The sequence below is a fragment of the Pleurodeles waltl genome, chromosome 8 (genome assembly GCF_031143425.1).
Source record: "Pleurodeles waltl isolate 20211129_DDA chromosome 8, aPleWal1.hap1.20221129, whole genome shotgun sequence".
Lineage (NCBI taxonomy): Eukaryota > Metazoa > Chordata > Amphibia > Caudata > Salamandridae > Pleurodeles > Pleurodeles waltl.
The window spans coordinates 88,177,008-88,203,298 of NC_090447.1; the positions used below are offsets into that span (position 1 = coordinate 88,177,008).

The 26,291-nt window shown below is 43.4% G+C and overlaps 1 protein-coding gene across 1 annotated transcript in view; it reads right to left on the bottom strand.

Moving 5' to 3' along the window:
- Positions 1-26,291, bottom strand: part of PGM2L1 (phosphoglucomutase 2 like 1) — a 522,422-nt gene that overhangs the window by 284,001 nt on the left and 212,130 nt on the right. The window contains exon 6 of the mRNA XM_069203801.1: positions 12,380-12,573. Within this exon, the coding sequence (XP_069059902.1) occupies positions 12,380-12,573 (194 nt within the window). The remainder of the gene's footprint in view (positions 1-12,379; positions 12,574-26,291) is intronic.

Here is a 26,291-nt window from a genome sequence, read left to right on the forward strand (position 1 = left end):
CTTGCAGGCTGATCATGCAGAACAATTGCTTTTTTAAGTAGATGTTTAGTTCCCGTAAGTCGAGGATCGGCCTCCAATCTTTCCACTTTTTGCAAATGAGGAAGAACCTGGAATAAAACCCTCTTCCTCGCTGTGACCGAGGTACCTTCTCTATGGCTCCTTTGAGGAGCATCTTGTTGATCTCCCTCTTGAGTTGTTCTGGGTACCTTGAAGGAGTCCTGCGAGGAGGATTGGAGGGAGGCAGTTGGGTAAATTCTAGAGTGTGGCCCTGTTTCAGTAATTGGAGGACCCACTTGTCGGATGTGATGACTTGCCATTGTTTGAGGAAGAGGGAACCTTCCGCCTAGAACCAGAGGAGAGTTGGGTGTAGCCAGCGCCTCGGATGTATCAGGCTCTACGAGCAGAGTCTTTAGCAGGGCGAGTTGAGCGAGATCTACCATAAGCTGCTTGCGGCGGCTGCCGTTGTGGGTAATATTGACGGAACTGTTGAGAAGAGGAAGGATAGGTGGAATATCTATACTGCTGATATCCTCCTCTATATGAAGGTTGGCCACGTCCTCTAGCTCGAAAGGAAGGCTTTCGGAACTGGAGAGCCTCAAATGATCTTGCCGTATCAGTGCCAGATAGATAGAATGTAAGGCCTCTTCAATATGTTTGCCAAATAACACCTGGCCATCGAAAGGTAAGTCTAAAATCTTTTTCTGTACCTCAGGCCGGAATGATGTAGCCTTTAGCCAACCTCGTTTCCTAAGAACAGCTGCCCCTACGAGCTGTCGAAATGCAGTCGTGGCTATGTCCATTGCACAGTCTATGAGTTCCGCTGATGTGCGCTGACCTTCTTGCAACGTCTTCTTTGCCTCTGATTTTCCGTCCTGATAACTGGTTCATATGTGGGGCGATGTCTGCTCATAGCTGTCTGTCAAACCTGGCTAACACCGCTAGTGAGTTAGCAGCTCTTATCACTAGGCTAACCATCAAGGAAAACCTCTTTCCAATGTTGTTTAGTCGACTACCCTCTTTGTCTGGGGGTGCAGAAATTGGAGCAGACGGATTCTTGGACTTCCTCTGTGCCGCCTGAGCCACCACTGAGTCCGGATGAGGATGACCAGTTAGACATGCCGGTGCATCGTCCGGTGCCTTGTATATCTTGTCCAAACGAGACAGCACTGCTGTGACAGTGGCAGGATTGTGCATCACTTTTAGGCCTTCTTCCCATAAACAACTGACCAGCGGAATAGAGCGCACAGATTTTTGAAACGGCTCTTTAAAATCATAAAGAAAACAGTCTGTCTGTTTTGATGGCATTGGCAAAGCAAAACGCTTAGCTGCTCTTTCTAGGAGATTGTGAAATCCGATGATGTCTGGTGGGGGACTCCACCTTTGATTGGGAAGTAGGAGCAGGGATGATGTATTCATTCCACTTGGAATGAGTGTCCAGGAGCTCCCCTTCTTCGTGATCACCTCCTGACATATCAGTGTCCTGAAGTAGAGTCATATCCGGAGTAGCCACATTTGTGAGAGGTAAAGATACCGGTCTTTGATGTGGAGTGGTAACCCCAGAGACAGGCGATGGAGGAGGTTGCTCCCCTTGAGGAGGAAAACGCCTGCTATAATCAGCCAGAATTGCTCTGAGGTCAGACAATAAGGAGGATGGAATGTATGCCCCTTCTTGATATTGTTGGTCTACTCCATAAAATTGAGGGTCATAAGATTCATCAAATTCATCTTCGTCCTGATATTTGACGTTTAATTGCGATGGACTATGGCCTGCTCCATATGGCCCCTCGTTGTCCGAGTCTTCATCTCCCTCTAACAAATGCACTGGAATGAGGGAGGTCACCTTACTAGGTGAGGTGTGCTTTGGGGTCAGTTTCCCATGTGTTTTATGATGTTTTTCCCTCATCGACGAAGTCGTCAATGGTGTCGTCGACGATGTCTACATAGTTTTTGTCGACGGTGGTGTCGTCGATGAGGAACGCATGGAGATTTTGATGGATGACAGCCTCACCGACGAGTCTACCGTCGACGATGGTAAAGCCAATACCGTCATAAGTGCCGTCGACGATGATGAGGTGTAGACGTTCGGCGACGATGAGGTCGTCGATGCCGCTCCCGTCGACGGTGGAGTACTCGTCATCGCCGCTGTCGTCGTCAGAACAGTTGTCGACGGTGGAAGGGTGCCAGTCGTCGTTGGCGGTGAAAAAGCACTCACTGATGGTCTCGTCGACGATGAGTCCGTCGTCGACGGTGCCTTTTTTGTAGAAGTACAGGAAGGTCTCTTAAAAGGCACAGATGGAGGTACAGAGGATGACTTCTTATGCCTCTCAGAACTGCTGGCATGACCTCTCTCCCCTTTTCTGGAAGATTTTTGAGGTGAAGTAGATGGGCTGCGACCCTTGTAAGACCTTGAGACAGTCTTTTTGTGGGCTTTTCTTGATTGTTGGGAGGGAGATCTTGTGTCTGATCTCGCCCTCTTTGATGACTTTTTAGATGTTGAAGAGTCATCACTATCACAGTCAGAGACTGGATTATCTCTGTATTTAAGTTTTTGCAGCCAAATCAATAATCTGCCTTCTCTATCCTTAAGAGTCTTAGAGGAAAAGGTACGACAAACCTTACAGTCTTTGGCTGAGTGGTCTGGATAGAGGCAGTATATACAATCCTGATGATGGTCTTCAGAATGTAGTCTCTTCTTACCGCAAGTTTTGCAATTTCTGAATAAACCCTTCTTCTCTTTATCAGACATGTTGAAGATGTTTTTGCAATCAGTTCAGAGAAGTTTTTCTCAGAGAAAAATATGTTGAAGCTAGTCCAAAAGGTGTGAATAAAGAGCAGAGCTCTGAGGAGACTCCCTAGCACGACGTGCAGTAGAAAATCTGTGGTGCTGGAGCTTCTCTCAGGAGGATTCTAGAGGGTGGTGTTGTCTGATTGGTGGATGCTCAAGTTTGGTCCTTTTCCTAAAATGACTCTGACAGACTGTTAAATTGAAGAGGCCTAGGGCACTTTTGTTAATATATTTCAACACTACTTGTGTAATTTGTACTGGGGGCTCCCATCTCGACGACGGGGAATGATTCAAGCATGTGAATCTATGAAAGTTCCAATACTGGAGTAAATAGGGCTACCTGGTCCGCTGGTGCAATTTTGGTTTTCTCAAACAGAAAAAGAGCCACATTGTCCACATATAAACAAATATTTTGAAATTAAAGGCATATTAGGACTATTATTTTACCTTAATTATGTTCTCAACAAAACTTCATTAAAAAGCGCAAAGAAGAGCAGTAACAGGAAAAACCCCTGGCAGGTCTCACAATGAATATTAATCATGCTACGTGCTGAATTTTCCAATGGAAATTTAGCAGCTGCTCCCTGATAAAGTTCTATGATGATCTTCGAGAAATATATAAATAAACCAAAACCTTTATCAAGTATACCCAGTTAATCAAGTAAAATTAATTTTCCACACTTAAAAATGAAACCAGCATGGGTTCATTTCCGACCTCAGTTTGACTTATTACTTCCAAGAAGGAGTGAATATTTGATCCCAATAACATGCCTGGAAGACAACCCATCTGACTCCTACAAAACAGTTTAGGAATGCTTCTCAAGAAACATTATAAATATGTTATAGTGCATCTTTGAGAGGGTTATAAGTCTATGTGACAACCACCATTCGTTATCTTTACTTGGTTTGAGAAAATGTATCACTTCGCTCTTTTTAAATGAGGGAGGGTGTCCTTTTCCCCTGGAATTAAATCAAGAAAAACAATGTTAAATAAAGGGATTATTTAAGCTTTAAAAATCTGATATACTTCTTCTGGTATCCCGCTTTCTGGGAATTTTAGTAGCAGCTAATGATTCTTTTACACCCTTAGTCTCTTTTCTCTAAAAAGTGCTATGCGTTCTGCCCTTTATTCCAATGAAACAATCTCCACTGGGAGTCTTCGAAAAACTATCTATGCCCTCATCTGAGGGCGATACAGATTCTGCACCAAGTTCTTGATACAAGGTAAATCTTTTTGAAGTTATACCCAAAGACATCGAATTACCATTAATTTGTATGGTGACAATATGAGCTGTACGTTGCACAAGTCGATTGAACCAACTAGTTAGTTAGATCTGATACTAACTGCCCTCCTCTCAAGGCATGCCTATTTTTGTTCAAAACAATTCAGGTTTTCTATGCTTGTGGAAAGGTAGGAGTTTCAGATGAATGTTCATTTTCTTCTTCTTCCCCATGTACGCTCAAGAAAAGAGTCTTCTTGAGGCAAATCACATACACCTTCCTTCTCCTAACGGGTACTTTCCAATATTCAGTTCAAAATAGAATGTATTTGTCGGAATTTCATTTTAACAATCTGTAATCCCATGTCCTCCACCCATCACATTTCACCAGAATTCTTAGTTATCAGAGCGATTAATAACTGACTGGAATCCTGATTTCTAGTAAAGTTGGTAAACTGGGCTCTGGCCCAAAGACTAAGTTATCAGCAATCATGTCGAGTTAGAAGAGCTCCGAAATGAAACGTGTGCAGGGAGTCAGAAAATAGGACCCCGGGAAACAAGGCGTTCAGTGTGTAATTTACCTTCAGCAAGAGGTGAACATTATTTTTTAAACCACTGTGATGACAGCTTATCTGTGAGCCTATATCTTATACTTTTTAGAGGAGACTTTATACTTGTGTATGCCACTCCAAAGAGTTATCATCTATTCAGAAATAACTTTAGTCTCTGCATTCAGAGTTTCATAGAAGGATTCTGTCTCTCACTCATTCAGGATATTTTACTTTTAGATTTTTGGTGCAATTTTCATCACATTCTGGACTTACCTTTAACACAATCTCAGTTTTCTCCTCACTGTGGCAGGTTTACAAATTGTTTGGCCTCCTGTTAAATGTTAGATCTTGAATTCCGGAGTTTCTGAGGCAAAGCTGAACAAGCTGTGTCCTCAACTTTCTGTTGCTACTTTAACAGGTCAGCATAATCAGGGGCACTCCAAGAAGAAAAAGCACAGTTACTTAACTGTAATCCTAGTTCTCTTCCAGGGGTATCCTCATCAAAAGTCACAAGCACTGAATAGTCATGCCCATGTGCCTGGGACCCGTGAGCACTTATAAAATAAATGTATGTATACATACATCAATCTAAAAAAATATTTACACTCACAAAAAATTGCAGCCTATATATAGGCTAGGAAGTCCAAATTCTATTTTCATTTAAAAAAAGAAAAACATTTACTTTCACACAAGTCAACCTAAAGTAAAGGTAAACATAGCAAACCTCTCATAAATTTTAATAAAAAAGACAAAGAAATGCAGGACATAATTAGCTTATATGCTGCAAGTAATACATTCAGCCAATGAACCTGGCACTGTGCCTTTAAGAATCTCACAGTACCCTCAGTATGCCATTATTACCTACGGGACAGGTAGGTCAGGTCATTTTTTCAGTTCCGGAAAACAAGATCCTGGGGCACTGAGCTCTGCCGTTTTGGAAAAGTTTCAAAACTTGTATTTCGGGTATTCCAAATCCTTTTAGGATTACAGTGATTTAACACTTTTTTCTGACTAAAAGTGATCCTTTTTTCTGTCAGAATGCCTTCACTTTTTATGAAGCGCTATTCCTGTATGAAGAAGATAGCTCAAACAGATCTATACAGTGTCTATATTCACTGACTTCTAGAAGATCCCCATCCTACTTTATGCAGGCAGTGGAAAAAGCTATCCAGAACGTTGAGAGACAGAGAAAAAGAAACATCAGACTGCATGTACTACAAGAAAAACAGCAAGAAAACCACCATAAGAAGACTGCTTGTTCCTCAAGAAGCCATGGTGAAAGACGGTCTCCCACCCAAGCACTTTCCTGCCACTCCAAGAACTCCCTTGGACGCAGATCCGAGAGAAGCGGAGAGATATTGGTCCCGATCAACACAGAGGAGTATGACGTGAAGGACTGTGACGTTGAAGAACCTACCTACCTACCTGTTTGCCATCGACAGGGACTCCTTAGAAGTTGACCTCGAGACGCCTTTCTACATCAAGGGACCATAGTCGATCAACACTTAGGCAAGTGTCGATGCTGAGAACCCCTTTATCAACTGCAATACCTCTACCACGCTGAGCCCTGCCCATCGACACCACCAAGGTCAACATCAAGGCATCCACAGTCGACGTCAAAGACAATGTCGTCAACAAAGCAACTCCTGTTGACGTTGAAGCTTCCTCTGTCGAAGACACCACCAAGCTGACTTTGAAGCAGCCACATCGACATCAAAGATTCCCCTGCCTCCAGCAAAGCATCTCTCGCCGATGTTGAGTCCTCCTCCATCAATGAAGACTTCACTGTCACATCAGTCGTGGTTAAGACCAACATCTGTGCCCGCAAGGCCTAGATCTCCATCAGTCCACTTATCACCAAGATGGCTGTAAAGCTTAAGTAAACAGAGAAGGGGTACTCCTGCTTCGGATAATTCTCAAACATATTTGCCTTCAAGGAACTCACTAGAGACGGTTTGTTCTATTTTGCTGTCACCTGGGCCAGTCACATCTCCAAGACTGTTAGGAGAAGCCATGTCTGCTCCTTCAAAAGTCAGACAGCTCCTCCAAGATGACTGGGATCACCGAGAAGAAGGAATAAAACTTCTGCTAGATCTAGAACTAGATCTAGAAGACCATCTACTGCAAGATCAACCGCTTCTCATTATAGATGATTAGGTAGAGGATCAGCAAGGTCTCAATCTCACCATAGAAGTTATTCTGCTTCAACTACCTCATGATCTTCTATAAGAAATTACTATCCAACCTTAATGGCCACTCTTCCAGCTAGGGTCTCTCCAGAAGACAATCTCTCCACCGTTAATGATGTATTAGTGAGAAGGGCTATAAAATTGGACATCACAATGCCAACAATGATTACTTTAAGTGAAGTCATCTTTGAGACTCTACACCAAAGAAACTCTTCTAGACCTTAAATGCCTTTGGTCCAGGTCTTTTACCGCAATGGAGCCATTTTATGCCTGCATTGATTAGGTCTGTCCCTTCCAGATTTCTAAAATAGTAAAACCCACTGGAACAGGACTTCATTTTTTAAGGTAAGATCCTACACCAGATAGCTGCAGCTACAAAATAATCACATGCAGATGCTCCTCTTTCTACTCCCCCGTCAGACAAAAAGAGCAAAAGGATGGACTCATTAAGGAGACAAATGTGCGGAACATCTGCACAAATTATAGGGGCAGCAAGTGCAACAGGTCTCTTGGAAATATATGATCATTACCTGTGGGACTTTACAAAACTACACAGGCAAACTCCCCAAAGAACAGACAAGACTTCCACAAGGTCACTAATGAAGGAATGCTAGTTTCTAATCAAATAACTGTGGGCACAGCAGATTCATCAGACGCAGTGCTTGGGTATTGCATGGCATCTCTACAAAATGCAATTCTTGGCTGAAACTGACCAGCCTAAAAACTGAAGTGCAACAGAGGACTGTTAATTTACCATTCTCAGGTTCAACATTATTCGGCTCACATGTGGGTGATGAGATGTGACTAATGAAGCCTAAATGGAAACTTTAAAATCAGATAGCCAGGAGAAGAGAAAGGAGTTCAGAAGGCGATACAGACCTTATGACAGCCATTATTTCCCTCAGAGGGTTCAAACCCCTCATGGTTTGCACCTACAGCAACGACAGTACTATCACTGGAAATCTTCTAGATGGAAAGGAGATAGTTAAACACAACTGTCTGCAGGACAATCTCCTGTAAAACAATATTTCCCACCTTTCTCCAATTATGTCCAAGAGTGGCACCAAAAAAACAAAGACAAATGGCTCTTGCATATTGTGCAGACTTCTTACATGGCCGTGTGCACTGGGGGGGGGGAGCATTCAGAAGCCCTGGCCTGCGGTCAGGCCCTGTGCCAAACCCCCACAAAAGCAGTCAACCCCACAATATACACAGCTTTTGGCTGTGTGCTGCGGTGCGGTTGGCCACAGGGACTGGCCCTGGGGACCCGATACCCCAGAAAATTATTTTCCTTTTTTAAAAGGGGAGGGGGCCAGGTGGGTCCCCTCTTAAGAGTCTCATTTGTCAATGGGGACTCCATCCTCTGTGGCCTGGTGTAATATTTTTGTGAGGGGATCACGTGGTCCCCCGGGCCGATTTTGGCCCTGGGGCACACTACTGTTAAAAATGTATGCCCTGGTGCCCACCCAGGGCACTCACCACAGTCAGGTCGGAGGGCGCGGGGGAGCACTAAGGCCCACGCAGACCCAACTGTCTCCCTGTATACAGCAGGAGCCGGCACTGCTCCTGCCCGAAGGAAGCAGCTACTAATGCTGCTCCCTGTGGGTCAGAGAATATTTAGATCCCAGCCGGCATCACATATCAAAACAGATCAAAAGTCCACTTGCAGCGAGCAGGAGCATGTTCAAATCTTCCACCAGCTGGGAGCAGATTTGGTGTTTTCTCCTGGTTGGCAGGAGTTTTGAAAATGTTCCAGTCAAGCAAGAGCAAACACAGTTTTTCCGCTCTATGCTGGTGTGGGTAGGGAAACAATGTCCTGGGGCTGGTTGAGGGCTCCCTGGGGCCTCTGGATACTCAGGGGAGGTAAAGGGGGTCATGCAGCTCCCTTCTGCTTTAAGAATACAGCCCAGATAGTAAATAACTGTGCCTAAATAGTTAATAACTGTGCCAAAGCCACCATCTTGTTTTTTAGTTTTTTTTTCTGATATGGCAAGCCTCGTGGGATCGCAAAATTTTTTGCGGATTTCTTTTTCTGTTTGACCTCAGTGATGCCCCTCTGGGACCTGGTGAGCGACCTAGGGGCTTAGGGTATCCCTACCCTGCCCCCTTATATAGGGCTAAGTGCCTGAGTCCTGTAATGGCTGCCAGCAACATTTTTCTCATGTTGCTGGCAGTCAATCAGAGCACTCTCTCTCCCAGGAGTCCAAGTCAACCGGGAGAGGGAATGCCTAAGGGAAATAAAGCCCCCTAGGCCAATCAGTACCCTCTATTTATAAATGGCCGTCAAGATATACAACTATTTTTCAATCTTATTCTCTCAACAACTACTGAACGGATTTACACAAAATCCCAATCTGAGGTCTAAGATCTAGCTTCCTGCTGAATTAAATGTAATTCCCTTCAGTAGCTTTTGCAGTAGTTTTGTCTAAAGAAGTCTACGGAGACTGCATGTGGATTTTGCGCTTTGGGACCCACCCTTTTATATTCAGCCTCGCTAGACGGATCACCTTGAACTTTGAGGAAAGAGCTGAGGTGGATGAACCTTTCTTTTAAAAAGTTTTGTGATGATTCATCAAACTGTGCCAAAGTTATTACCACACCAAAAAACGCTCTTTCTATCGAAAAGTAGACCTATCAATAACTACCAAGGTAATATATATATATATATATATATTTCACTAAAAAAAACTAAGCTTAGAGGGACTTTAATGTTAGGTAATATAACCTAACCTTGCCTTAAGGTGACAATAACTCGTGCCCCGGCCATACACACTTTTCTAATTAATAATTTTCTTGCAAATGGTGGAGTGATAATATCCATGATGCCATAGAAGATGCCATCAATGATGTAATATGTGGGATATTTAGCTGTGCATGGCAAGGATGTGAGTTACAGTTACCTTAGGGCACGAGTTGTAGTTACCTGACATAACTAAGAGCTGACTTTCAATGGTTTGGGGCGAATACATTCAGAACCTAACTATAACGTCCCTGTAGCCATTGTTTTTTTCAGTGAATTTCTATGTTTTAAAAAAAAAAGCTAATTCCTAATTATAACGTCCTTGTAGCATTTGTTTTTTTAATTGCATTTCTATGCTTTTTTTTTTACGCAGCAGGAACTCGGTCGCAGGGCCAGGCCTGCAGCTAGGCCCTGTGACCCAACCACCTCCCCACATACTGCCCACCCCACGGGCCACAACAGTGGCTGCAGGGCCTGGCATTTGGCCAGGCCCTGCACCCAACCCCTCACGGACTGCCAACCCCACGCAGGATTGGTTGAGTGAATGTCCGTAATTTGTTTTCCATTGGGCTCTAGTTTCACGGATCTGTCGAAGTTCCAGGAGCAGATTTGCGGTTCCGTTGCAGATTTACATGAGGTTATCAGCCCTGTGGCGGATCCGCAAAAAGAATGGAAAACAAATTGGAGAATTTTTTTGACCATGGGTGGGGTCCCTCATGGACCCCTCCATCTGTTCTATAGTGTCAGGATACCTCTATCCTTTATCCCTTATCTCACTTTTTACAGTTTTTTCCCCCACCGCACCGAATCGATAAACAAAATGGCGGACGCAACTTTTCTCTCAGATTGCGACCTGCCAATAAGGGCCTTTCTCTGGCGCATGGATCAGCGAATCCGCCACAATGGGTCCGTGGAGAATCTATGTCCCTAGATATCTATATTTCTTTTTCCATGAATATCTTTAAAAACTATTGAATGGATTTACACCAAATTATAAAAAGCACACATTTCGGACAAAAAACTAGCTTTCTGCCAAATTTGGTCTAATTGTGTCCCACGGTTCTGGCTGCAACCATGTTCAAAATCCCTATGGGAATTTGCATGGAGAAAACGCGTTTTGGGACTCCCTCTTTTTCTCAGTCCCCGCTTGACAGATCACCCTGAAACTTTCAAGACAGCAGCAGTGTCGTACTAGTTTTGTAAATTTTGTCAAGATTGGTCAAATGGTCAAACGGGGGCAAAGTTATTGGCAATACAAAAACCGTTTTTCCTATGGAAACTAGGTCCTAACTATAACCACCTACTGGTGACCGCCAGTAGTTATATATATATATATATATATATATATATATATATATATATATATATATATATATATATATATATTTATTAACATCTTAATGCTCATTTACTTCAGCCTGCTCTGCCGGAAAGGCTTTAAATTCAACGCAAACACACCTGATACAATGGGTGAACTCAAGCAAATTGTACCCCTCTTGAGCAGACTGTGTTTTCTGGTCAACATCATTCCCTCTAGATGATTACAGGGATACAGTGGCAGTCCAAACAGTCTTTTGTTTAGGAATAACATATTTAAAGGTAGTACTAAGAAACAGGGATATGTATTTTAAAATGTTTATTGTAAAATCCCCAGCCTAGTGCACAAAATATCTACAGTAATTACACAAAATGCAAAAATAAAAGCAATAATGCATGAAACAATCAGTGAGAAAAAAAGATGTTTCTAACATTGTTAGTGGGTTTCTCACATCCTAACAACAAAAAGCTGCTTCTAAGAGCTATTTTAAACCTTAGCTAAATAGCAGGATACATCGCACAGCATACCTTTGAATAGCTGGCTTCAGCTATTCCTCATTGTAGCTCTGCAGAACAAGAAGAATATGTGCTCAAGGTGAAGTACACCTTCTGCATGGCTTCTGGAATCATATATATGAGACCTATACTGCAATCTTCAAACAACTATCAGGTTTACAAGAGTTCAACTTGACTGATTAGGTTTATACATCCATAAACGTACACCAACATGAATCAGTACTTACAAATATACAAACACATATATAAATGTTGGTAAAACGTAAGGCACAACCCTAGCTTGGTGGATAGATCCTGGCATATAAGAAAAAACATGTATTATCCATCTACCTCGAAGTTCCACTCTAATACAGAACACTCAAGACACACAGGGCCTAAAGACCAACATCAACTACTATGTATACTTCAAATGCATCTAGTAGTACAACATATTATGAAGCTGGTGGCCCAGCGAGTTAAGTATTAGTTGATAATACCTAGTGTGACCTTCAAGTAACAAGTTTGAATTCCAATTAGGTCAGCTCAACCTTTCATCTTACCATGGAAAGCACACTAAGAGACATTACAAAGAACAATAGTAACACCTGGACTTAGAAATTGCAAAGGCAGTAGGATAAAGCATTTTATGTGCGAAGTAAGATTCAGATTATATTTTCACAGCAGGTACAAAGGTAATCCATCTATGAGTTGGGTACTGCCATGTAATGAGGCAATATATAAAAGCAACTTCATATGCCCACTGTCAGGCTTGCAGCAAACAGCACAAGCACTCTCATATATCAGTACTGTCAGTTAGAATAGGGCCTAAATACAAAAAGTGGGAATGTCCCCATCACTAAAAAAGGTACTATCTATCCTTTTAAAATAAGGGCCTCGGGTTGGTGCTGAAGCTCAGGAGCATATCAATTATTTCTGTCTGCCAGAGGCTTCAGAAAGCAAGACCGATTCATTGGACAGACCGACCATTTAGTGTTTGAATAAAAACAACAGTTATCTAGAAAAAACAAACAGCAATAAGTAAACTTGATGTGAACAAATTAAAAGATTCTAAAACATAATACCTGTAAAAACATATGTTTTTCAGATCTTCCATGTAAACTGTACATATTTTCTCCAGAGGATCTTTTGTAAACAAACTTGTATCTGAGAGATTTTCATTCCAGGAATGATTCCATGGCTCGGCACTTTCTTCAACACATTTTAAGATTTCTTTATCATGAGGGGAGACAATCTGAGCACCATTTTCCCAATAAACCTAGGATATGAAATAGAGATCCAAAGCCTTTATATTGATATGCCACACGTTTAAAACAAATATCAGTTAACCATTTGGCACATAAAGTTAATAGACAAACGTTTTTTTAATCACATTAGAGCAATATAATACTCCCAAAAGTGAAGCCTGAAACAATTTAACAACCTCAAATAATTTAACTGCACACAACCTTTTAAGCGAGATAAAGCATAGCTCATAAACAAACACACATGTACATTATTAATGGGGACATTCCATTCTAAAGCGCCGGTATCGTCTCACATTCCTAGCCAAGATGACCTTGGTAAAACTCACGCCGTTTATGGTTCTATGACACAAAGTATACTGGATGTTTAGTTCTTTAGTCAGCAAACTGTTTTCTGGAGGTTATCGGCAAGGCGGAGAGATAGAGGTGAAAATGCATACAGAAGTGCTTCTGTCCAATCTAGCATCAGTGGGTCTCCTAACAAATGTCTTGGAGGAAACTCCAGTGATCATAATTGTTGATACTGCACATTCTACTGAATAGATTTAGCTAGGGCATTCCCCACCGCTCGAAGATGCTCTAGACCTCATCAGGATGAAGACACCATTTGTAGTCCACCTGACAATGCCTGCTCAGTTTGTTCACTCTGCCATTCAGAGGTAGCTAGCAATCAGGAATATGCTCTGCTGATCCAGCCACCTGCAGAGGCGAAGCACCTCCAGTACAGGATCCAGTATGCAACGCCACCCTTCTTGTTGCAGTACCACATGGTGGTTGCTTTGTCTGTGACAACCTGAACCAGGCTCTTTTGCCAGGCAAATCTCTTTAAGTTTCAATATAGAACTATGTCTCCGCTGGAGTACAAAGACTTCTGATCTCCGCCTCAGTCAAATGGTCCCCACCACCCAGCAGTGTTGGGTCTGTCATCAGCATTAACTCTACATGCAGAAAGGAGAGTGAGTTCACGCAGGTCAGGTTGGTGTTTCTTTGCCACCACAGAATATACCGAGCCATCTCCTGTTTGATCTGGATGAGTTCAGAGAGGCAACCATGATACTAGGCCCACATGAATCTGAGGTTCAACTGCAGAGCTTTAATATTCCACCTGGCATTTGGGATACACATGCTGCATGCAGCACAAGTCCAAGAAACATTGGAGTCATTCTCAGGACAAACTGATACCAAAGGAACAGATATTACCCTGAATGTCCTGAAACCACTGCTGCATGTCCAGAATAGTCCAAATGAATGGATGTCTCTTATGGGGCTTACAAGGGCCTTTGGCTCGTTGATGATAAAACTCAAAGATGCCAGGAGTGCAGTTGTGGTCTGGGCGGAGTCTATGACTGCAATGAGCCTACCTTTAGAAGCAGAACCGTCAAGGTACCAAACTCCACCATTGGGTGCAGAGACAAACTAAAGTGCCTTGGTAACCTTTGCAGCAGGGAAGGAAGTTTTAATGGACTGCTGTCCCTGCTGCTGGAATGGTCTCTGTTGGAGCCACACCAGCAGTCTGAAAGGACAGTGCTGGTTGCTACATTACAGGCTGGGAGGGCTGGCACAGTCTAAAAAAAAAGCTCTTTGGGATAATCTCTGGGTTTTCTGTATTGGTTGAAAAATGGCTTGCCTGGTCTAGTAAAAATATCCTTAAATAGATCTAGTACCAAATCATCCTTTCCTCAAAATAGCCTGGAGCCATTGAAAGGCATGTCCATTAAGAACGCTAGCACATCTCCTTATAAATGTATCTAGGTGTGCTTCCTCAGCACAACGCTGGTGCCAATGGTTCTTTCAATGCAGTCTGTAGTGTCCAGACCAGCTCACAGTACATACTGGGCCTTATCATAACCAACCTGTATTGCTTGGGCTAATGACTCCCGAGGTCCTCTGGGACAGTTGGCAAGATATCACTGGCCATTTCCCACAGCTTGTGGCTGTCCATCCCCAGAAAGCAACTAGCATAAATATAACCGACCACTAGACTAGCCAACTACATCATTCTTTCTCAAAAGATGAAGGAAAGATTTGAACAATTAGCTTCTTTGGTGTACCGTGCTTAGTTAAGAAGTCTGGGTCACGGCTTGTTTCAAGCCACAAGTCTAATGACGAGTCTAATGACTAGTAGGCATGAGCATGACTTAGACCACATTATCAGAAGGGCGTCCGTATGGGTTTCATTAAATGTAAATAATGCCTCAGATGAAGCTGGCCCTGGTTGAAGAATGTCAGACAGTACATTTGTTTCATTTCCGCTATCTTGAAAAAAACATTTGTAAACAAATTGTGAATTTCGGGCTTAGGAAAAATAAATCCACAGCAATGAGGGTGCATAATCAGAGAAGCTTGTCCGTAGGGAAGTGCTGGAGGGGCTCTCAGAGATAAGAAAATGAAGGAAACAACTAAAAACAAAATTAGAGCACCACAATAAAATTTCAATTTTCATGAAAACCACAATCATGCAGATGCTACTTTACAATAAGAAAAAGATACAATTTTGTGCTGAAATCTAAATTTTCATGAAAATCACAACGTTTACAAAAAACTGTGTATATAGTAAAAATACCCCCTTCTGTGTACAACAGGGGTAGGCTGCCCACGAAGGGTTGGTGCAGGGCCAGGACCCTGCGGCCAATCCGTGCTGCACATGAACCCATGCCGTGCATGACCGCAGACTGTGTGCAGCAAGAGTTGGACTTCAGCAGTGGACTGGATGCATTCCCTGGGCCTTTGGCAGGGTCCTGAGGCAAGCCCTGCTGCACATGTCTGGGTGTTGGGTGTCCACAGCGGTTTGGATGCAGTGACTCGTAAACGTTTTTTTTTTTTAAAAGGTGAAGGTTAGCTATGGTTCAGTGAATTTAAACTCAACAAACACCCTAGAATTCTCCCAGCCATATTTAGAAAGCACACAAGGCATGATATAACTCATGTCACCCGCTATGCTCAGCACAACACCTTGTTAATGGCAAGGGGAAAACAGGTTTCGTACCACATGCCGTGTGGCCTGAGTAATGGCTGATAGTGGGTTCACCCTAAAAACTAAAGTAATGAAATTAAGAAGTTCATTACTGCCTTCTCGTTTCAACCTCAAACTTAAGTCCTACTACTGTTATTACTTGAGAGTGCTCGAAAGGAAATATATTTGAAAGATTTATTGATAAAGTTAATATTAGTCTTTAAAGGGTTGTATAATGGTGCTTCTGAGGTAACGCCGTAGTGTTTTGGTAAGTGGTGCCTGTTTGGATTCATTATTGTCTCTATGTTGGCTTAAGATGGTACGATTGTTAGTGTTTAATGGTGGTCATGTGAGTTACAAACACATGTAGAATCACACATGGAAATAGTCAATGATGGCACCTCTGGTTGTACGTAAAGGTAACTGGATGGGCATTTCATGGAGGGTGCCTTAGACGTGCTGGTGTGTGTTCGTATGCTAACTTATTATCCTTTGTGTTTGGACATATGATGGTGGGTGTAAGGATATAGAATGATGGGTTGTTGGTGCATGAGCTGGGAGAGGGGAGTTTGTGTTTGATAATGGGTATGTGAACACATGATGGGGGCGTGTTTGTGTGTTATACTGGCTGTGTGAAGGTTTGATGGAGGGTAATGACATAACATGTTGATTGTGAGGCCGTATGATGACGTGTGTGTTGGGTATGATGGGGGATATTTGGACATATGTTGCTGCTTGTGGGGATAACTGATGGTGGATATGTAAGTAATTGTTACTGGGTTCCTCAACAAATGATGTCGGATGAGTTGACATATGATTGTGGGTGTGCTCCGGTATGATGTAGTTCATTATATTTCATACTATGCAAAGTTTTACTTTAACTCTTTGAAAAGGTGTATGGCACTAAGACGACTGTATGCTGGGGTACAGATTTAAGAATGGCTTAGTAAGGTGGGCTGGGGAGAGTAACTGATGGCAGTAGTTTAGCATTTTTATGACAAAGCTGCTGTTAACATAGTAGTCAACCTTAACACCCTGTCAAATTCAGCCTTTTTCAGGCAATTTCATTTGATTATTTTTTTTTATTTAGTTTTTGTGTGTGTCTATCTATGTTGGCTGTGTGAACAAATGATAGTAGCTATATGGGTTTGTCATGGGGGGGTGTTTGTCAATGATGTTAATTTTGTGGACTTATGATGGTCAATATGTTGGCATATAGATGTGAGCTGTATGGGTGTATGATAAATGGTTTGCTGCCGTAGGATGTTTGGGTTGTTGGCATATGATATTGGGTGTATTTGGATATGATATTGGTAGCATAGAGATGTATGATTTTGGATGTTGCTTTATGACAACAGCTTTGTAGTCATATAATAGCTTGTGTGGACATATGATTTTGTTGGGTCAACTTATAACGTTAGTTGTGTGGATGTACAATGATAGGTGCGTTGATGCATGACTGCTTGTATGGATGTATGGAAGGTGGTTGTATTGACCTATGATGGTGTTTGAGTTAGCATACAACGTTGTTTGTGTGGACATATGAAGATGCATGTATTCTTGTATTATGGAGTGTTGGCATATGATTTTGTTTGTGGGAACGTCTGATGGGTCATGTGGTGGCGTAAGTTGGTGGATGTGTTTTCTTGAATGGTGGTTGTGTGGATGTATATAATTTGGTGTGGGGAAGGTATATACCTCTTCACTATAAGGCAAGGTGTTCGGGTTAATGAGGCGCTTTTCCCCTCATAGAGGTGATGGCTAAGTGTTGGCTCTGAGAAAGGTGAGGGTAAAGGAGGTAATTCACTCTCCTTTAGACAGAGGCATATGGTATTTTCCTCGCACCCTGTTGTAAAACGAGGAAGAGAATGCAATATGTTAAATGTTTCCCTTCATTGCTCATTTGCAAAGTCAGGAGGGGAATGGAGCATATCTCCCCACTGATGACCGGAGGTGGAATCTCGTATTTTCTGCCCATTTGCCAAAGGCAACTTAATATGGCTAGGGCCACACATTAGGACAACAGAAAGCTGCCCTGATAACACAGCATGGCACAGGGGAAGGCATGGGCTGTTTTAACACTTCCCCAGCCCTTAGGCAAGGCTCTGGAGGGAGTAAATAAAATTCCCCTCAAGAAGCTGTAATCATTTAATCCCTCCTTCATTTACTTTCTTTTAGAGTTTTTCTGGGTAAAATCCCAAAACATCTGATGTGGGCAGGTGACAGGTCCTCCTCATCATTTGGCGACTGAGTAAGAGCTACTGATTAGAAATGCACCAAGGCACACATGGCAACTTGTTTAAAAAAATATGTTTTGCATATTGATTGAACATTTTACAATTTGAAGATCGAGAAAAACAAGGTGGAGTACGTTTGCACAATTACAAACAAGACTGAATTACTTTCATCATTGTCCAGCTAACTAATTAATTGTAAGCTAGGAAAACTATCCAGTAGCATGTCTGAACGGTTAGTCGTGTGGATTGCAGGCAAATAGCAGCTGTGATTGAACATTACACAGCAGAGTTCAATTTCATTATAAGAAGACTGTGTATAAAGTTGTTGGGGGTAGTAGCTACACAGGATCTAAAAGCTTTTTTTGTAATCAGCTACTCTCCAGTACCACCAGGTTTTGCCACACTGCTTCAGCCTGGACCCCACTTCTGTATGTGATGCCACAGAGGGATATTAAGAGTCAATTGGCATTCTCACGTCAGTTTCTGAAATATTTGCAAATCTCAAGCTGCTGGACATGAAGGATTTTAAAGACTCAATGCCCTGTACACTACTATACAAATCTGTTCCAGCGGCGGCAGGCATCCAGGCTGCTAGAATAACACCTGAGAATTCATCAGGAAGGCAAAAGGATTCTAGCTAGCTCTACTCAGTCTCCACATGTGCAGCCATGTCATCTGGGGATTGACAGTTTGGCTGTGAGAGCAGGTTCATTCATTCCAGGAGGGGAATAGGTGGCAGAATGGTGAGTGCTAACAGATTGCTGTACCAACTTCTCCTTGTCAAATCTGCAGGGATGTACATCGGAACAAGGAAAGCCATTACAATGAGTAGCTTTACAACGCTTAATGCTTACATTTTTGTGGTAAAGGCAAATGAGTGGTAGAAAAGGCAAGTTTACACCATATATTTATATAAAGACAATTTAAATACATATTTGTTTTTTTAATACACACACACCTCTCTAAACATCTACTCGGCCACTCGCTATGGCTAGTCATATTTTTATCAGGTCGAGCTAGTTTTAGGACTTACTTGCCCCTTCTGGTGAGTTGACAAAGAACAGGTGTTCTGTTCAGTCAGAAAGTGGAGGAGCAATAAAAGACGCCTTTAAATCTTGTTCAAGTATGTCACATTTGCTCTGTGTACACAGAGGTCAAAAGTCAGTTTGTCTTACATTTAATTTTTCTTCTGACTGCAGAGTTCCAGGATTTTGTAAGGTGAAATGTCTGACCTGCTGTTTGGAATGTGAAATAAAAGGCTATAGGGTGTCAGGTTTTTCCTAATATTCAACATTTAAATCACTAAGTCAACTGTAGAAACATTTCAAAATGTATTTCAGTAGTTGTGAAAGCCCATTTTTTGTACTTATATGATGAATAAAATATTTTAATAGGATGAAAACAAATCATAATGCTTTACGTGTTGATGTGCAAAGGATATGTTTTCTGATACCCAACTTTCACAGATTTTTAATACGCTATATTGTTTTATCAGTGAAGCTGCAAGTTAGTGGAAAGGTTTTTGGATATTTCTTAGAAATTCACTGTGTCTATATTACAGCATGCTACCACATCATGGTTTAGTAATATATTTATTTAAAGTGAGTGTTTAAACAAACTGAGAAACACTCCTGCCCTGATGGATATGCTATTAGTAAACTAAAAGTAAGTCATTGGTCATGTGTCCCCTATATGTGGGCTTGAGTCTTGTGCTACATGGAGCAAACTTTGGTCTACTTAAACACAAGAGTTTTTTTTTGCACTGCAGAAATGCTGAGCTCACATATTTGAAGGTGCAATCGTGTGAGAATTTAGAAAAAGGCAACTGTAAACTATTGTCCTAGGATCACACAATTTGAGAGCTGTTTAAGCGTCAAGTACATTGCAGTTAGATAGAGTAGATAATTCAAGTTACTTTACTTGTAGGTCGGGTCACATTTTTATGATTTTTCGAGCCCTGATATACATGAATGTATACCTACTGGCAGTCACCAGTAGGTATAGTAAGGACCTTGTTTCTATAGAAAAGGCTGTTTTTTGCTTGCCTATATCTTTGTTGCTGTTTGAAAAATCATCGTGAATTTTCCTCAACAATTCGACAGTCACATGAGTTGCTGTCGGGGTGATCCCTCAAGCAAAGGCCAAGATAACGGGCAGCGATACCACAAAAAACACTGGAGTGAATAACACCAAATTTGGCAGAAAGGTAGCTCTTGGTCCAGAAAGAGCCCTTTTTGTTATTTGGTCTAAATCCGTTCAGTAGTTTTTGAGAAATTAAGGGAAATCCAAATTTGTATACAGAGGGACACGAAGGATTTGCAACATCCCCCCCCCGATATTATGTAGAGATATGATTGGCTGAAAAACACTTCAAACAAGGAATCGTTGTCAGCCATCTTGGGACTCTGCTTCAGTTGAGTAGGGACACCCTGACCCCTTAGCTCTGGTGCTACCCCCCCCCCCCCCCACAGGGCTAAAAAAGCATTTTTGTAAACGTTTTCACCATAAATTTGCGAATCCACTGTAAAAATAAAAAAAAATACAAGCACATGCTCCTGCGCTTGTTTTTTAACTAAGCCCCCAGGTGTGCCAGGTCCAGAGGGCATTCTTTTTAATAGGGGCAGACCTCCTGACCCTCTCACAGCCCCAGGCACTACCACCTCCCAGGGGTAAAAAAGTGAATATGAGCAGGGGGCCACATGGCCTCCCTGCACCCCAGGGACCACCACCCCTGGGACAAAAATGCTTTCATAACGTGGGGGAGGCCATTGCCTCGTGGTCCACCACCTCCCAGGGACTATACTGAAATATAAGCGGGGTGGTGCCTGAGGCAGCCCAACAGCCCTGGGGATCACCACCTTCCCGGGGCTAAACTAAAAATGTAACTGCATACATTTCAGATCTCCTTTAGCCCGGGGGACCACCACCTCCCTGGGGCTTTGAATATAATATATGCAGGGGGGCCGCAGCCCGCTGCGCCCCAAGGACCAACACCTCCCCAGGGCAAAGATTAAAAATAAGTAAAGGGGGTCAGTTTCGGACCCGCATTAGAGATGTGGACCACCACCTCCACAGGGCTATCTTCACATTGTTGGCAGGGGACTGCACAGCCCTTTGCAAGGAGCCACAGATGGCCCTGGGGACCACCAGCCCCCCAAGGCCGACTCCTGCTATGTCCTGGCTGTTTGCCAGTGGAAAACTGTAAAGCAAGTCCCGCTGACAAGCAGTGGAGCTTTCATCTCTGTTCCCTGCATGCGTGCAGAGGACAGAGAAAAAATGATCAGCAAGCAGGGATTTGATGTTAAAGCTTGCTAAAGCAATGAACTTAAGGCTTCCCTCGCGGTGCCAGGTAGCCTGTGAAGGGCATTTTCATAAATATTAAAAATAAATAAATGTGTAGGGCCCTTGAGGGCTCCCTCGCAGTCCCAGATAGCCCGTAAAGGGCTTACTTTATTATTATTATTTTTTAAATAGCTCACTGTGAGCGTCTGCGACCGTCACACTGAGTATTCAGGGTGCAAGTACAGCCGGACTTACTTTCCTCTTTCTTTCTTTTTTTTTTTTTTAAGTACAAATTATTTTACATTTTAAAAAATGACAGATAATTTTTTTTTATTTTAATTGGTGCCTGAATATCTAATTCTAAGTATATCATACATCAAAGCCTAAAAACTCCCTTTCCCTCTCTCTCTGTCTCTTTCAATCAATTTCTCCCACTCACACACCCACTCACAGGCCCCCACTGTGACACTCACGCACCCAGTCACAGTCCGTCAGACCCTCACACCCCCACTCAGACTCTCACACACCCACTCGGACTCTCATACACCCACTCACAGACCCAGGGACAGCCTCACGTACCCACTCACAAGCCTGCGCATACACACTGACGCACCCATTATAACACTGATGTACGCACTCTCGCTCCCAAATAGACACGCTCACACCCGATACACCCTCTCACACCTATTCTCACACCCAGAAAGGCTGCAGCCAACCGCCGCTGCGCACAGCCGAAGGCCTGGCGGCGGTGTTTGGATTAGTGTATAGTAATGAAAATTACTATACGTTAAAAAAAAACATAGAAATTCATTGGAAGAAAAAAAAAAAAGGTTACAGGGATGTTAAAGTTAGGAAAAAGAATTATAAAAATTATCACAAGCTCTGTTTGCCTGAAAAACACTTAGATGTGACCTTGTATAAGGCAACTGGTGCTCATGTAAAGCGCTCCAATACATTCCAGGTCGAATTTGTGCTATATAGAAAGGCAAAAAAAGTAATCACATTTATTGATCACCTGCTGAAGAGATCCACGTGTAATCTGCATGCCATACACTTGAATCTTGGCAGTCCCAGACTTTCTTCAGGCCGAAAAAACAAAAACTATTTCTGAGGTTGGTAACAGTCACACACTGTTACTAAAATCCCCAAGAAACATTCTCTCCATAAACAAAGTCTTTTTTATTGCACTGCAGAGTATTCTATGTCGAGCTGTGCTAAGCGCGCATATTCATTCACTAATTCATTCAATCCTCATTCGCCGTAAAAGCAGCAATGGTGTGTTTTTGTTCACGTAATAATCAGTGCGGTCCCAGAGTTGCTCCTCACGACAACATGTTTACTATAAACAGAAACTCACAACACCGGTGACCCTGTAACCGCTAACTCTTGTCAGCCGCCTGGGGTTGTTTAACAAGACATATTTTAAAAACACCTTCAATGAGGAGGAGGGTGGAAAAGCAGCTGGTTGACAGGCATGCAAGGAGGCCATACACCCAATGTCTTTCAAATGCCACCCAGAGCTGCTGTGGGCAGCAGCACATTCCATAGAAAGAAATGAGTAGCTATCGGCACTTGTCACACCAGAAGAGTATAAAGGAGTTTGGGAGAGGGTCAGCCAAGAAATATGAAGAGGCGAAAGGTGAGAAGAATAAGTTACATACTTTCAGTAATGCTTGTTCTGGTGGATACATTAACTACCTGTGGATTCCTCACCTAAAGAATTCTCCCCCTCGCGCCAGCTTCGACTGAAATTTTCTTCTAGCTCTGCACGTCGATGATGACGTCACAATTGCCCAACTCCACGCGACGCCGTATGACGTCATCCAGGCAATAAGAAGCCCTCGTCGACGTGCAGGCGTCAGTTATCACCATTTTTTACGTGCCTTTGAGGCGAACAGGTGAACATTGACCTTGAAGAGAACATAATCACATCAAATGAAGTGAAAATGCAACATTTATTACAATAAAAATAAAAAGAAACTAACGGCAATACCTGTTCCATATGGAACCAAATAAGTCAGTCAAGTTCAATCATGTGTCCTTGAATTATCAAAAACAGAGAAAGAAATACATATATACATGCCATAACTATATACATGAACCAAGCATATAGACCATTTATATATATATATATACACACACACACACACACACACACACACATACATACACACACACACACATACATACACACACACACAACGGTGCTCACCCACGGATTTCGTGGTAGGACCACTCAGGCAACGGGGGGCGGGTGGGACCGTGAGGAATCCACAGGAAGTTAATGTATCCACCAGAAAAAGCGTTACCGAAGGTAAGTAACTTGTTCTTCTGATGGATACACCTACCTGTGGATTCCTCACCTAAAGAATAGAGTCCCAAAGCAGTACTACCTCTGGAGGTGGGTGCCTGAGTGGTCAAACCAAGAAATCCTGCAGCACTGAGCATGCAAAATGGCCATCCCGCCTAACCTCAGAATCCAAACAATAATGTTTGACAAAAGTATGGAGGGATGCCCAAGTTGCCGCCTTGCAGATGTCAACTACAGGAACACCCCTAGCTAAAGCCGAAGAAGTAGCCTTAGCTCTGGTGGAATGAGCACGAAGCCCCACAGGTGGTTCTTTCTTCGCTAAGGAATAACAAAGCTTGATACAGAGAATGACCCACCTGGATAGCGTTCTCTTGTGGACTGCTCTGCCTTTCCTCTTCCCCACATATCCAACGAAGAGCTGATCGTCTTGCCTGAACTCCCTCGTCCTGTCGACAAAGAAGCTCAATGCTCTTCGTGGATCCAGCCTGTGGAGCCTCTCTTCCTCCTTGGATGGAGGCAGAGGGTAAAAAGAAGAGAGAGAAATAGACTGCCCCAAGTGAAAGGGTGTAACAACCTTCGTGAGGAAAGCCGCCTTGGTACTTAACACCACTTTGTCCCTAAAGAAGGAAAGGTATGGAGACTCTATACTAAGAGCCTGAAGCTCACTCACTCTTCTGGCCGATGTTATGGCTACCAGAAATACAGTCTTAAAGACCAGCAAACGCAAAGAACAAGAGTGCATTGGCTCAAATGGCGATCCCATTAGAGATGTTAATACCTAGTTAAGATCCCACTGTGGCATAACAAACGGTGTGGGCAGAAACCTATTAGTGAGACCCTTAACGAACCTCAAAACAAGTGGAGATTCAAACAAGGAGAGTTGATCTGGGAGGCACAGAAAAGCAGATAGTGCTGATAAACAGCCCTTAACTCTGGCAACTGCACAGCCCTTCTGTGCCAAGGAAAGAGCAAATAATAATATGTCAGACAAGTGAGCCTTTAAGGGATTAATTTGGTTCTCTCCACACCAACGTACAAATCTAGCCCACCTACTTGCATAGATCGATTTGGTGGAGTGTCGCCTGACTGATAAAATAACATCTACCACTTCCGGCTGGAGAGAAAAAGCACTCAGATTGCCCTGTTCAATCTCCAGGCATGAAGGTGCAGACTCTGGAGGTGGGGGTGTAGAATCTGTCCCTGCAACTGAGAGGAGGTCTACCCTGTAAGGGAGACAGAGCGGAGGGCACAGAGAGAGTTGGAGAAGGTCCGAATACCACATCCTTCTCAGCCAATCCGGGGCTATCAAGATGACCTGAGCTCCGTCTTGTTGGATCTTCCTCAGAACACAAGGAATCAGGGGTAGTGGGGAAACGCATAAGGCAACTGACCCTTCCAGGACATCTGAAACGCGTCCCCCAAAGTTCCTTGCACCGGATACTGGAGGCTGCATAACAACGGGCACTGCGCGTTCTCCTGAGTAGCAAATAGATCTATCTTCGGACACCCCCACATCTGGAAGATGTAAAGAACCAGATCCGGATGGTCGACCGAGATGCGTCAACTGAGAACATCCGCACGTACATTCAGAACCCCGGCCAAATGATTTGCTACCAAGCAAATCTTGTGGTCCTGAAGCCAGGACCAGAGTCGAAGAGCTTCTCTGCAGAGAAGATACGACCCCACTCCTCCCTGCTTGTTTATTTACCACATCCCGGTAGTGTTGTCAGTCAGGACCTGGACTGACTGACCACGAAGGGAAGGGAGAAAGGCCTTGAGTGCCAGACTTACAGCCCGCAACTCCAACAGATTGATGTGAAACCTCTGTTCCACTGGAGACCAAAGGCCTTTGATCTCCAGGTCCCCCAGATGAGCTCCCTACCCTAGAGTAGAAGCATCCGTTACAACCGTGGCCACTGGCGGAGGCAGCAAGAACGGCCTTCCTTGCGACAGGTTGCCGACCGCAGCCCACCACTGAAGATCCTCAGCAGTGTCTCTGGAGATCCTGATCCAATCCTCGAGATCTCCTTTGTGCTGAAACAACTGCCTGTGGACACACCTCTGAAGAGCCCTCATGTGCCAGCGTGCATGAGTGACCAGCAGTATACAAGAAGCAAAAAGACCGAGCAGACGTGGGACCTTGAGGACTGGAACTACCACTTGTAAGAAAATGCCTCCTTGGCATGGTTACCCCCTGACTTTTTGCCTTTGCCGATGCCAAGTTATGATTTGAAAGTGTGCTGAGGCCTGCTAACCAGGCCCCAGCACCAGTGTTCTTTCCCTAACCTGTACCTTTGTTTCCACAATTGGCACACCCTGGCATCCAGGTAAGTCCCTTGTAACTGGTACCCCTGGTACCAAGGGCCCTGATGCCAGGGAAGGTCTCTAAGGGCTGCAGCATGTCTTATGCCACCCTGGGGACCCCTCACTCAGCACAGACACACTGCTTGCCAGCTTGTGTGTGCTGGTAGGGAGAAAATGACTAAGTCGACATGGCACTCCCCTCAGGGTGCCATGCCAACCTCACACTGCCTATAGGCATAGATAAGTCACCCCTCTAGCAGGCCTTACAGCCCTAAGGCAAGGTGCACTATACCATAGGTGAGGGCATAGGTGCATGAGCACTATGCCCCTACAGTGTCTAAGCAAAACCTTAGACATTGTAAGTGCAGGGTAGCCATAAGAGTATATGGTCCGGGAGTCTGTCATACACGAACTCCACAGCACCATAATGGCTACACTGAAAACTGGAAAGTTTGGTATCAAACTTCTCAGCACAATAAATGCACACTGATGCCAGTGTACATTTTATTGTGAAATACACCCCAGAGGGCATCTTAGAGATGCCCCCTGAAACCATACCCGACTTCCAGTGTGAGCTGACTAGTTTTAGCAGCCTGCCACACACCAGACATGTTGCTGGCCACATGGGGAGAGTGCCTTTGTCAC